Raw genomic sequence first — 12,464 nt, forward strand, 5'->3', positions numbered from 1 at the left:
GGATGATAAACTCAGCTTGAAGAGCTCTTGGGAAGCAGGTGGGACTGGGATCTGGGGATTCAGAGATCACACAGGGCAGACACAAGGCGCTCACTCCCTCGTGCCCAGGGGAGTGAGGAAGGAGCCCTGGCTGGAGGGGCGCCCCGTGGCACGATGGGTCAGCAGCCTGGGCATCTGGCCGCCCAGAGGCCTCGGAGGACCGCCTGCAAGGCGGAATGAGGAAGTGTCCAGGGGATGAGTCAGCCTTGCTGTGCACCATGGGCTTGTTCGCTGCAAGGGTGGCTCTCTTAACTCGCCCCGGTTCCCCCTCTGATCGTGTGAGCAGGGCGGAGTTGGTGACATTGGCGGCGGCTGCACGATTTGATGGCTGCACGAGGGCAGAGATCTGGACGAACCACGTTGCCACATCCATTCAGCCCGGACAGCCTCCCGCCCCCATTTTTCTGCTCTCTGGGTACAGAGGGGTTGTTCTCCGCTGAGGGGGAAAGGCAGGCCCCGGTTCTCTCTGTGCAGCCCCTGGAGAGGAGGGTCTCCAGCTTGGTCCGTGACAGTCCCATCTCTGCCTCCCCCCTCCCCCAATATTTTATGATAGGTCCTGGGAAGGTCTGAGCGGATGGCCTTGGTTTTCCCCAGCTGCGGGGACTTCAGCCGGCCTGGGGGATGATTAAGGTCTGCCGTTCGTCTTAATTGCTCTGCCGTAATTTCAGGGTCCAGCCCACAAGCCTGCATGATTATAGAGACGTGTCTGCTTATAATACACTCCACAAACCACGGCTGCCTTTTGGTTAAAGACCGAAAGATGGCTTGTTTCCTGTCTAAGGCAACAGACAGCCTCTCGGCAGGGCCGTTCTGACCCGGGGAGGCAAAGAGCGGGTTCCCTCCTCTCCTGACCTAGCCAGAGGGGTGTTTTGCAGGGAACTCCGCAAGGTGGGTGCACCTGGGAGCTTCCGGAAAGGTGCCTGGAAGGCCAGGTAGGTCGTGCAGCTGCACCCAGCCCCTTTCCGAGCAGAGGAAGCCCTTGGGAATTGCGCTGAGTTGATTTGGATTTAGGGATGTTTCAGGGGGGCGTTTTGTGCAAAAGAAATGCTGGCAGAAATGCTAAAGCAGAGCCACATCCGGTTCCTGCTCTGGGAATTGCCTAGGAAGTTGCTTGGACAAAATATTGGAGTGCATCCTCTCCCCCCCGCCCCCCCCCCAAGACCTGGCCTTGCAGATCCCTCCTGGGAAAAGGTAGCTGCTACCCTCAAATCCTCCCCTCCCCCCCCAGCTATTTGTATCCCAATAATCAGCTGTTTCCTTTGGAATGAAATGTTCCGCATGAAAATGTTGATTAGTTGTTTTTAATTGGATGTAGAGGTTTTCTTTTCTTTCTTTTTTTTAACCAAAGCCAATTAAATTCCTGGATCGTCAGTCCGGTTCCCAAGGAGGCGACCTGTGCTTGCCAGAGCCAGAAGCAGCTCTGTCTGTCTCTTCCCTTGAGGGCGGGGAGCAGGCAGGAGGCCCCCCAACTGTCCACTTGGAGGGGGCGAGGGAGGAGTCCAGTTGGGCTCCAGGTCATCAGTCCTGGTGCAGGAGACAAGAATTCTCTTTTTTTTTCCTTCACAGGACCTCCTGCCTTCCCTGAACCCTTGAGGCTCTTTGTCTCTCCAGCTGTTTTTGTGGATCCCTTGAGGAGGTCTGCTTCAGAATGATCCTCCCTGGAGTCAGCTCCCTTCCCAAGTGGAATCCTTGTGAAACGGGTCAGGACACTCAGGTTGTGTGAAAAGGGCCTGTTGGGAAGGGAACCCGGTTGGTGTTGGGAGGCTAATTGCATAAAATGCATCTGCGGGAATGTTGTGATGATGAGGGAGCGTGTGCGTTCACATGCCTGTGTCCGTGTGTTGGGACTCCGGAGGAAATCGGCAGAATGGGGCGAGGATCCCTGCAGGTGCCTTGTGGGGAGAGCAGAGATCCAGAAGCCTGCTGGAAATCTTTTTTGTGGGCCTGAAAACAGCTGCAGTTTGGAACATTTCTGTGGGAATATGAACAGCCGCTCAGCATCATGTTAATGCCTGATGTTTCCATTTTTCGCAGGGTGCTCCTTCTGGCAGGACCCTCGCCGTCCCAATTCCGTGAGGCGCTTAAGGAGAGCAATGGCCACACAAGTCGAATTCGGCTCTGCCCTGACCTCCCTGGCCGGCATAAGCGAGCCAAGGAACGAGGCCGCCTTCCGGCACTCCTTCATCAGCCCGCTGTCTGACACCAGCCCCAGTTCTCTGGCCCCGCTCATCCTGGAGGGCAGGAACAAGCTGGGGAATCCCGTGGGTCCCGCCACCATGCCCTCCACTGCGTCCAGGCCGCCTTGGACCCCCAGGCCGTTTTCCCGGGAGGCGTCTACCGACACGTTTGCTACGGTGAAACCGCCCATCCCGGCACTCAAGCCCAGCAGCAGTACACCAAAGTCCCCCACCTTTGCCCAGATCTTTGAAGACGCTCCCAGGGGATCAACTGGAAATGTACCACCGCTGCTGGATCAAAAATCAATGGAAAGCCAACCCCCCAGGGAGCCGGTCGCCCACCTGCCCTTCTGCCTGAGTCCTCAGGCAAACACCGTCATCCTCTTTGAAAGCAGAAGCCCTGCGCAGGGGAGGCCCGAGGAGGGAGGGTCCAAGGCCCAGGAGGGGCAGCTGCTACGCTCCCAGTCAGAGAAGTGGGCCCGAAGGCAGCCCTCCCTCTCCACGGACCCCAAGCCGGTCTCTTGGGCCCCTCACTGGAAGGAGGCCATTGCGGGGGCCCCCAGGGGTTCAGCTAGCAGTGTTGAGCCACAGCAGTGTCCAACTCTGGCCGCTGAGACGCATTCCCAGGCAGGAGGGAGACCAGCGGCCTCGGCTGGCTTTCGGGAATCCTGGCAGGAACAGACGCAATCGACTCCTCCGGCGGCTGCTTCCGGCCCAGGGACCCCAAAGCCGAGGCCGCTCTCCACCGATCTCACAGGCAGATTTGCATCCCAGGAGGTCTCCTGGCAGAAGAAGCCTTGTCTGGCTGAAAGGAGAGAGACGAGCTTTCTGGCAGCCGGCGACCGGGCCCTGGAGGCCGCAGGAGCGAGGAGCGCAGCAGCCGGCTTAAGGGGGGCTGCCCCGGGAGTGAAAAGTGCCAGCCAGCTGCCTGAGTCTCCCCAAAGCTGTTTGTCCTCAGCTGCAGCTGGAGCAGCTCCCCCGGGCCAGGCTGTCCCGGAAGACTCGGGGCAGAACTCCAGAAAGGAGAAGAAGGTGCCCTGGGGGCTCGGAAGCCAGGGGGAGCCCAGTGTGGGGCAGCACAGCGCTAGCACAGGCCAGCCTTTGGGGGAATGGGGAGAGGTCAGTCCCCAGGGGGCCGGCTTAAGGAACACCGACGCCTTGGGTGGCAAGCACAGAGGCTGCGGTAAAAAGACTGTCCCTCTCCTGGACCCATCAGCCAAGCCTTGGGCTCCCAGCCCGAGCGAGTCCCTCTGCGGCAGCCCCGGACAGGAGCTCCGGATGCTGAACATCCAGCAGAGGATTAAAGTGCTGACGGCAGAGAATGCGGGCCTCAAGGCAGGAAGCCTGCGTGCCTCCTTCCGCTCACGGCCTCTTTCCACAGATTTGACAAAGATGTAAGTGTAAGATGCAGCATTCCAGGAAAGCATCCTCTGGGCTTGGAAGCTAATAATGGCCCCGTGAAGGAGGAATCTGTAATGCGAAAAAGAATAAAACCTAGAAGCAGTAAAATGGGGGGGGGGGTCCAGTAAGGTTGAAACTTGTTCACTGCCCTGAGTCCCGTAAGGGAGATAGGGCGGTATATAAATTTAAATAATAAATAAATAATAAAACTTATGGATAATTTTATCAGCTCTGTCTGCATCTGAACAATGAAAAAAAGAGGGCTCAAGGGAGTCTTGTTGACATGTGGGCAGGCCAATTCCAGGAGGGAGGAATCCTTTCCCAGTGGCCTTTGGGGGAGGCCAGCGCTAAGATTTTGTACGCGTCTGAAAAGTATAGCTGACTGCATTTCAGCTGCAAAGGTTGGGGGGGGGGGAGAAATTGCACAAAGGCCTGTGGTTCTTCTGTGTTTTTTCCTCTTTAATGGTGTGGAATCTTTGCAAACAGGTTTTCTGGCCCCGTGACTGCAAGTGAGCTGAAGCCCAAGAGGCAGCCTGAATGGAACAGGAAGCCTGCTGGTGAAACACAAGGCGCTCCAGAGGTAAGGGGGAAAACCCAAAATCCATTTCTTCCCTCAAAGAGAAACCTAGACAGGGCTTGTATGGCTCTGCAGGAAATGGGCCCTTTAAGCACGGCAGGAATCCTTAAGGGCTGATGCCTTTTGGGATAGCCCAGAAAATCATGGCTTTTTTTTCCTTAGCAACATGTGCTTTAAGCCCCTCTCCAGGATCCTAATAAACTGTGGGTTTGTCCCTTTTACCAATGAATTAGATCACATTCTTGTTGTTATGCCAGTCTTCCCAAGCTTAGGGTTCAACTCCCATAATCCCTCAGCCAGCATGTGGACTATGGGAATGGAAGTGCCCCAAGATTAAAGAAAGCGTCACACCTTTTTTCAGCCTTTCTAAGTAGCCTGATGGCCACATGACTTTTGTCTTCCAGCCCTTTCTGGAAGGTTCTTAGACATGATTCATTGACCTGTCAAAGGGTTATGCTGGTTAACTGGCTGTATTCTGTACAAGTGAAAGTGTAGGTGTGTATATGTGTGTGTAGCAGGTTGTGGTAGTTCTGCTTGTATAGCCAGTTTAATAAACATTTGCCATGATCTATACATTTTTGCAAAGCTGCAGTCTCTTAACAAAGTTTGTTTTGATGAGATGGACCGTTCTTTTGGAGAGCCAGTGCCTGAAATTTAAAGACATCGTTTAAATTAAGGGGCAAATACCCATCCACGTTACTGGGTGGATGGTGGAGTATAACGTCCTTTGTATTCTTTTCTGCATTAAAAAAAGAATTATATACTGCTAGGAACTATTTAAAGAAAAAGACCGAGGTGTTTTAACACTGTGTTCCTGAACGCTTTCAACTCTGACTGCAAAAAAAAAAAAAAGAGAGAGAGACCTGATCTGTCAGATACCAATTAAGAGGGCCCCCAAACGCCTTCTTAATACCTGCGTATTTCTGCTTGTTTCAGGACGAGACGCTGCCTGCGGGTGGAAAAGATGTTGGAGAAGCCGGCATGGCTGGCAGTCCCTGGAAGCCCCTGCTGCTGGCAAAAACACCGTCCATAGAGGGTCCCCCCAAGAGAGAGGGCACCCTTGCCAAAGGCAGGCCAAACGCTTCTTCGCCTGGGAAAGACCCCGGCTTGGTCCTCAGCCCCAAAGCAAGAACGTTCTCCAGTTCTTCCACTGAAGATGCCGGCCCTAAAACAGTCAGAGCCACCATGTTTGAACATCACGTGCAGAGACACAGCGTGGTGACCAGCCAGCTTGGCCCTGAACCGGCCTTGCTGTCACTGATGGCGCCCTTTGGAGACTCGCCCTCCCGTGGCCAGGAATCGGGGACGGAGAGAATGCTGGGAGATGGCCAGTCGGGCAATGCTTCAGGGGGGGCCGGAGGATCCAAAGTTCCCAGACCTTTCACCGAGGACGAAGGCTCTCCACTGTGGGCTGAAGAGCCCCCGAGGGAGAAGGATGAGCAAAGTGCTTCAAAGGGCATGGAGGATTCCCTGCTGGCCCAGAGGATCGAGCCCAGGTACGAGGTCCTGCAGACCGTGGGGGAGAGGGCCCAGAGCGAGGCGGTGGCCGCCATCTCCGGAGGGAAGGCCGTCACTCTGCGCCGCCAGAGGCCTTTGAAGGAGAACCGGAGAGCCAGTGGATATGGCAGGAGCGAAGGCTGGAGCGAGGCTCCTGCCCCGGAAACCGGCCCGTTGAAGGACCTCCCTGCCTTTGGGAGCCAGGGTGCTTTCCCCGGAGAAGGAACCGGGCCAGACAGAAATCGGGTCGGACAGCAGCCGGCCTCTGAGAAGGCAGCGTCCTTCAGGACGAAGGAGGACGGCAACTTTGCACCATGGCTGGAGACCGAAAAGGAGAGGTGGCTTGCTCCAGCCGGTTTGAGGGATCGCGTCCCGCGGAGGGCTGGAGCCAGGGTGCCCGGGGCCGATGGCTGCGAAGGTCAGAAGACGAGTCCCCTGCAAAGTGGCAGCTGCCCAGGGCTCCTCTTCGGCCTGGACCTGAAGCCCCCTCAGGGCTCTGAAGGACAGAAGCTGCGCTTGGCCGGATACGGAGCCCAAGAACAGTGGGAGGGCACGGCGGAAGGGAAGGAGTTGCGAGGAGCCGGCATCGAAGTGAGGTGGACGAGCAGCTTCCGTAACGTTTCTGCCCCCAAAGGTTCAGACCGGTGGCGAAGGAAGACTCTGCCCCACAGCGCTGCCAGGCCTGAGGGCCTGGGGGAGCCCCCTCAAGACCCTGCCGAACTAGCCAGCCGAAGCGACGCCCTGCATCTGATGGATGGTGCAGCTGCCAAGGGAAGCCCCCAGGCCCTCCGTGGACTAGGCCCCAGGCAGGCGGAGGTCACCTCTCCCAGCAGCCCAAAGAAGCCGCTCTCTCCTTCAGAGCCCAAGGCCACGTATTTCGCAGTCACCTGCCAAATCTCGGGGGAGGAGGAGATCAATAACCAGCCTGGGAGAGCTGCGGCTGTGGCTCCTCCTGTGAGTGCTTCCAGGAGAGCTGGTCCCTCCAATGGCCAGCGCAGGGAGTGCTTTTCGGAGGGAGGGAGCTCTCCAGGCAGGCCTCTTAGCTGGCACAGGGGAGAAAGAGGCGCCGCCTCGGACCGTTCGGTGACGGGGGCTTCTCGGGAGCCACTGACCGAGGCCAGAGACCAGGGGCAGGAGCTGCTGCAGAGACAGCTGGAGGCGGCGGCGGCGGCGGAAGGGCGTCTGGCCAGAGCTGACCCGCCCTTCTGTCCTGGGACAAGGTCTCCTCCTTACCTGGCACCCCTCCAGCAGGATAGCCAGCCGAAGAGATCCGGTGCGCTCGATTTCGGCAGAGCGGGAGAGAAAGCCCCCGACCACTACAGGTCGAGAGTGGTCGACATTGATGAGCTGATGGCAGAATATGGGGGAGAGTCCCAGAAGCTTTGTGAGTGGGAGGGCCAGAGAGAGAGCAGCTTCTTTCCTTGGGAGAAATGGCCCCCCAGGCACAATTTCCCGGGGAACCTTCCCTGCAGCTCCGACCAGAGAGAGAAGAGCAGGGGGGAGCACTCCCTGGGCAGCAGAGGGCCAGGCACCGGGGCCAGCAGTGGCCAGGGCAGCCGTGTGCCTGAGAGCGATGCGCTGGAGAGGGCCAGAGAGGAGAAGTGCAGCCCTCCTCAGTGGGGCAGGCCAGACACAGAGAAGGCAAAGCCCTGGTCTGCAGAGCCCCCCGGGCCAAGGACCAAGGCGGCCTTTCTGGTCGGCAGAGAGGAAGGAGAGGGCACCGGGCGGGGCCCCCAGAGTGCCAGAGATGCCACTCCTGGCCCCCACCCTGCCTGTAGGGACCTGGGAGCCTTGTGGAAGGAAGCCAGTCCAAAGAAGTGGGCGGTTCTGGCCCCTGCCGGCGGGTGGTGCCCCAGCAGTGATTGGGGTGGCAAGACTGGGTGGAAAGCTGAGCCCCAGGCCGGAGTCTGGGAGAAGGGCTCTCCTGCAGAGCGTACTGGAACGGAACGGAGCAATTCCACCGCATCCCTGGGGACAGGCACCATGCCGGACCTGAAGCATTCCTCCTCTGAAAAAAACCATCAGAGCCAAGCAAGGCCCAGCTTTCCTTCGGGACCAAGGCTGGATCAGCCCCATGTCTGCCCGAGGTTCGCTCCTGAAAGGCCCGGGGTCTGGCTGAGCAAGGGAGACCCGTCGCCGAGGGACTGCTTCTCTCACGGAGGGACAAGGGTACGTGAGGGGTTTCCGAGTGGGAAGAATGAGGCAGAGAGGGTGGGGTGGGGTGGGGGGGTCTGGCTCCCTTGGGAGTTGAAATTAGCCCACCTGGAGACATCCAGGGACAAGGAGGGCTGTCAAGACCTGAGCAAGTGCCTGATTTTTTTGGGGGGGGGGCTTCTCCATCTGATGGGTCTCCTCCTAACAGGACCTTGGGAACGAAGGCCTCACCGTGGGCCGTGATGATGCCACAACCACCAAGCGCTCTCTGTACCTCCTTACACAGCGACGGAGTCAGAGTTTCTATAAAGAGAGGAGGACCGACCACTGGTCAGGGGTAAGTGCTGCAGCCTCTCCTCAGCTCTCTGCCAAGCCTTTTCTGGGCATCTGTAGGGCTGGATGTGCGCCCAGCAGCCCGTTTGCGGAGGTCTCCCTGGGGTGCCGTGGGTCAGCGGTTGGTCCTTCCAAGGAACAGGCCACGGTGGGTCTCCGCCTTGGTTCAGCAGGACTCGGCAGAACAGCTGGAGGAAAACGGCCTTTGGCCCCTCCATGCTTCAGCCACCGGCCGGAGGGATCCTTGTGGGACGTGACCCCGCAGCCGATTCCCCAGCAGAGCAGGAACCCCCAGGGTGTGGTGTGTGTGTGTGTGGGGGGAGGCGGGATGTCTGTCCACTCCTCCCAGGCTCTGCTTGTCTGTGGCTTAGCAGCGAGGCGAGACCCGTCATTGTGGTTTATGGCTTAGCATTTGGCTTGAACCAGGTTGGTTGTGGATTATTGAAGAAACCGTGTTTCCTCATAGAGGAACTGGGCTTGTGTCGTCCTTGGTTGTCCTCGGCGTTTCCTTCTGTCGGCCTGGGACTTTTGCTTGGGTTCTCCCCCGGAGAAGGGAAGGTGCCCCTGAGGTGGACGCGGACAGGGGCTCCCCTCCCCAGCCGTGGCTGGAGGTCAGGCCTGGCCTTTGAGGGTGTTGCTGCGCCGGTGGCGGCTGCCACGGACTGTCCCTTCCTGGGAGGCTGAGAATCCAGGGCCGAGGAATGGGCAGAAAGGTGTCCCTTGCCAGAGAAGCCAGGGTGGGGAGGGACTGGGGCAGTTAACCCCCCCTCTCCCCCGGGGTGGGGTGATGGGAAACGAAGGTTCTGGGAAACCGCAGGGCTTCTTCCTCTTCTGCCCGATTAGAAGGTTTGCGTATCTGCAATAAAAGTCACTGATTTACCTGACCCTGGAGTCCTTCTGGAAGCCTCCCGGGGGCAGGGTGGGGCTCCTGGTGCAGCTCTTGACTTCCAGACGGGGGCCCCAATCCCAGCCAGGTGACCCTCCGGCAGTGGGGAAATGGGGGGGGGCTCCTGCGCTGAGCTGAGCCCCCCTCCCTGCCTGCTGTAAGCTAGGAGGGAGGGTCCTGTGGGGAGGCGCCTCGGCTGGGAGGGAGGAGCTGGGTCTCCCTCTGAGGCGGCCTCCTCTCTGGGAGCCTGGGGGGGGGCACTTGTGCGCCTCTTGCCCAGGGACGGGGACCCACGTCCTGCTCGCTCGGGGACCGGGAGCCCTTTGGGCGGAATCTCAATGGCAGCCTTGCTGTCCAGAGATGGAGTTTATCGGGGGCCTGCAGCCGTGTTGAGGGTGGGAAGACCCCACCCTTGATCCCCGGGCTCAGCTCTTCAGCTCTGCTGGGCTGAGAATTGCCATGGGCTTCGAGGCTCCCCCCTGAATCCCCCTTGCAGCGGCTCCTCTGCCGCTTCTGTGGAAGGCCTGCAAACGGCCGTGGCTTCAGGGCTCCCAAACAGTGGCGGGACCCTTCCCTCCAGGCGAATCCGTCTCCTTCCCACCTCCAAGCCCTTGGCTCCCCCGGGGTTCAGAGTGCGGGAGATGAAGGCCTCCCAGTTGCTTTCCTGGCAGGGGTGACCTGGGTGTGTGTGTGTGTGTGTGTGTGCGTCTGCCGAACGTGTTGTCCTGCTGCCTTCCCTTCTCGGCTGGCTTGCGATGATTAGCTTCTGCTCCGGAGCTGGAATTCAGCCAGAGGGTCTTTGATGGAGGGGCAGAGTGGGCGAGGCACTTTGGAGGCATAACAGAAGCAGATCTTCCTGGTGGGCCCATGTCCTGCAGATTCAGGGTCCCCCCCCCTCCTCACCGCCTCTCCCTGTTGATAAGAAGCGTCTGGTGACAATCTGAGAGAGGCTGATAAATAATTTGCAAGTTCTCGGTCGGTTCTGCATGTCAGATGAGGGGAGTGCGTCGTGCCCTGGGAAGGTTTTATCCTCCCATTTAATTTTTAAAAAGCGGCTTTAGCAGAAACATTAAGCTCCTTTCTCCTCTCCTCTCGCAGCCGAAGGGGGAAATGAGGTCACTTGCCACAAACAAGGGTGCTGACCTTGTGCTGCAGCCTCTTCCCACTTAGCAACCCGTTGGGTGCCTGGGGAGCTTGGAGACGAGGGGATGGGTCCCCCTTTGGCCTTGCAGCAAGCGAAGGGCTGCCTGGTCCTCACGCTCCCCCGGGGCTGCTCTCCCTCCGTGGCCTCCTCCATCCTGGGGAGCTGAGCTCCAAATTATTCAGGCCCGCTTGCAGGGGCTTGGCTGAGAGGAACAGGGTGGGGGGCTGCCTGACCCGGGACATGGAGTTTTATTACTGCCCAAGTTGCTGGAAACCCCTGTGCAGCCTCTGGGTGAGTAAGAGCCTTTCCCCTGCTTTCTGACCCTTTGGGGAGGGGGGCACTCAGTTTCCTGGCAGGGGGGGCTCTTGGGCCCCCTGGCATCTAAGGGGAGAGCGGGTCACACAGTGCCCCCTGCTGGGCTGGGTGAAGCTGACTGCGCTTTTCCCCTTCCGTCCTCCTGTTTTTCTGGGCCCTCCGGAGGAGACCTTTCTGAAGGGCCTCCAGTGGCCCCTGTGGGCCGTGCCACGCCAGGGCGGTAGCAGCAGCCTTGCCCCCAAAGCGCCCAGGGGCAGCTGATTTCCAAGGCGCTTTGCCAACCCTCCAGCATGTTGACTCTGGGCTTTCCGGAGCTGCAGGGCTGCTGGGGCTGGGAACCGGTCCGGGCCCTTCTTCCTGGAGGTGGGCGTGGGCTGCTTGGGAGAGGCTGCTGGCAGTGTCAGACGTGACCTTAGAAGCTGGGTAAAAATGGGGGGGGGGACTGTTTTGTGTCCCGGAGGGAAAGGCCCAACCTGGAAATGACCGAGCCTTGTAGATACCGTTTGGCCCAGGCCGTGAGCGGGTTGGAGGGGGCAGCTGAGCCCCTGCCGTTATTCTGGGCAGCTCAGCCTGTTTGGTTTTGGGGGCCGAGCTGCTTGCCCCCTTTCAGAGAAAAGTGGAGGGTAGGTCCATTCTGACTCCCCCTGCCCACTCTGTACCCTCGCCTGCAACTGGCCATGCACCCCCTCAGCAGGAGGTGGGTGCGGTCTGGGAAGGGGGGCACTTGATTGGCATCTCCTTGCCCTTCTGCAAATGGCCCTGCCCCACGCAGCCCTCCAAGGAGCTCCGCTTGAGCCACACAAGGGCTGGGACCAGGGAGGGTCTGGGTGGGTGGGGAAGGGGCTGCTTTCCCCCTTCAGCCCAGCTGCGTGGATGATGCCTCCTGGGGCGAAGGGCAAGAGAGGGCCTTTGGGCTTCAGGTGGGCCAGAGAGTGTCAACTCCCATTTTCCCCAACCAGCTCAGTCAGGGTAAAGGATTATGGGGTGCTGTAGTTGAAAGCTCAGTGGCCTTCCCAGAGGCTGGCCTCTGATGCGATTCTGCGCAAAGGCTGGTGGGCTGTTAAGCAAGCAGGGGACAGGAAGATCCCTCGCAAGAACTTTCCACCGTCAGATTTCAGATCAATGAAGCTGCAAGTTATTTTTAATCATGGCGTTAGCCTGTCCTTAGGCCAGGGGTATAAACAGGAAACCCAGGAAGGGGGGGGGGCATTGTACAGTCCTGTTGAGGCAGGGAGAGGGGGGGCTTCCAAACACCTGCTTTCCCTCCCTGCCCCCCCCCCGGGCTATTTTTAGAGGGCTCAGTCAAGGCCACCCGGCTCAGATGAAGTCATCGGTTGGGGGGTGGGGGATGCCTGGGCCACCATAGTTGAGGAAGGGAAGCGCCCTGGAGGGAGGGAGGGGGGCAAGGAAGCACTCAGGGAGTTTCCCTCCCTTGGCCCAGATGGCTGCCCCCCCCCCAGATGTTTTCCCTTGGAGCAGCCTTTCCCTCCCTCCCTCCCTCCCTGCTGGTCTGACTGTAGGGGGGCCTGGCAGCTGCAGCAGCAGGGACCCCGCCCCCCCCTCACACTGTGGGAGAGCGCCCCCCTTCGGCTTGGGCCCCGGGGGTCTGCTTAGAGGCATCCAGAGGCCCCCTGAATCGGCCAGCCTACTTCCGGGGTCGGGGCTGGGGGGGCAGCGGGCAGGCGCGGGAGAGGGCTGAGCCCCTTGAGGGGGGGGCGAGCGGCTTCCAGGAGAGGGTTAATGCGGGGCGGCCGGGCCGCGTGACGTGGCGGCGGCGGCGGCGGCGGCATCAGGCCGAGAGATGCGCCGGAGTCGCGGGGCGGATGCCGCGGTTCCTCCCGTGGTTGCCATGGCGATCTCGCCCGCGCCGTCCCGGAGAGCGGGGGGCGCAGGGGGTCCGGCCGCCTCCCCGCGATCTCCTGGCTGGGCGGCCGGCGGGGC

General features: G+C 59.7%; 1 protein-coding gene across 1 annotated transcript in view; it reads left to right on the forward strand.

Moving 5' to 3' along the window:
* Positions 1-2,132: 2,132 nt before the first annotated feature.
* The window catches only part of KIAA1671 (KIAA1671 ortholog), a 16,032-nt gene continuing 5,700 nt past the window's right edge, over positions 2,133-12,464 (forward strand). The window contains exons 1-5 of the mRNA XM_029284103.1: positions 2,133-3,610; positions 4,104-4,197; positions 5,131-7,075; positions 8,239-8,299; positions 10,403-10,499. Of these exons, the coding sequence (XP_029139936.1) occupies positions 2,133-3,610; positions 4,104-4,197; positions 5,131-7,075; positions 8,239-8,299; positions 10,403-10,499 (3,675 nt within the window). The remainder of the gene's footprint in view (positions 3,611-4,103; positions 4,198-5,130; positions 7,076-8,238; positions 8,300-10,402; positions 10,500-12,464) is intronic.

This window comes from Protobothrops mucrosquamatus, unplaced genomic scaffold (genome assembly GCF_001527695.2).
Source record: "Protobothrops mucrosquamatus isolate PMUCROS unplaced genomic scaffold, P.Mucros_1.0 scaffold374, whole genome shotgun sequence".
Lineage (NCBI taxonomy): Eukaryota > Metazoa > Chordata > Lepidosauria > Squamata > Viperidae > Protobothrops > Protobothrops mucrosquamatus.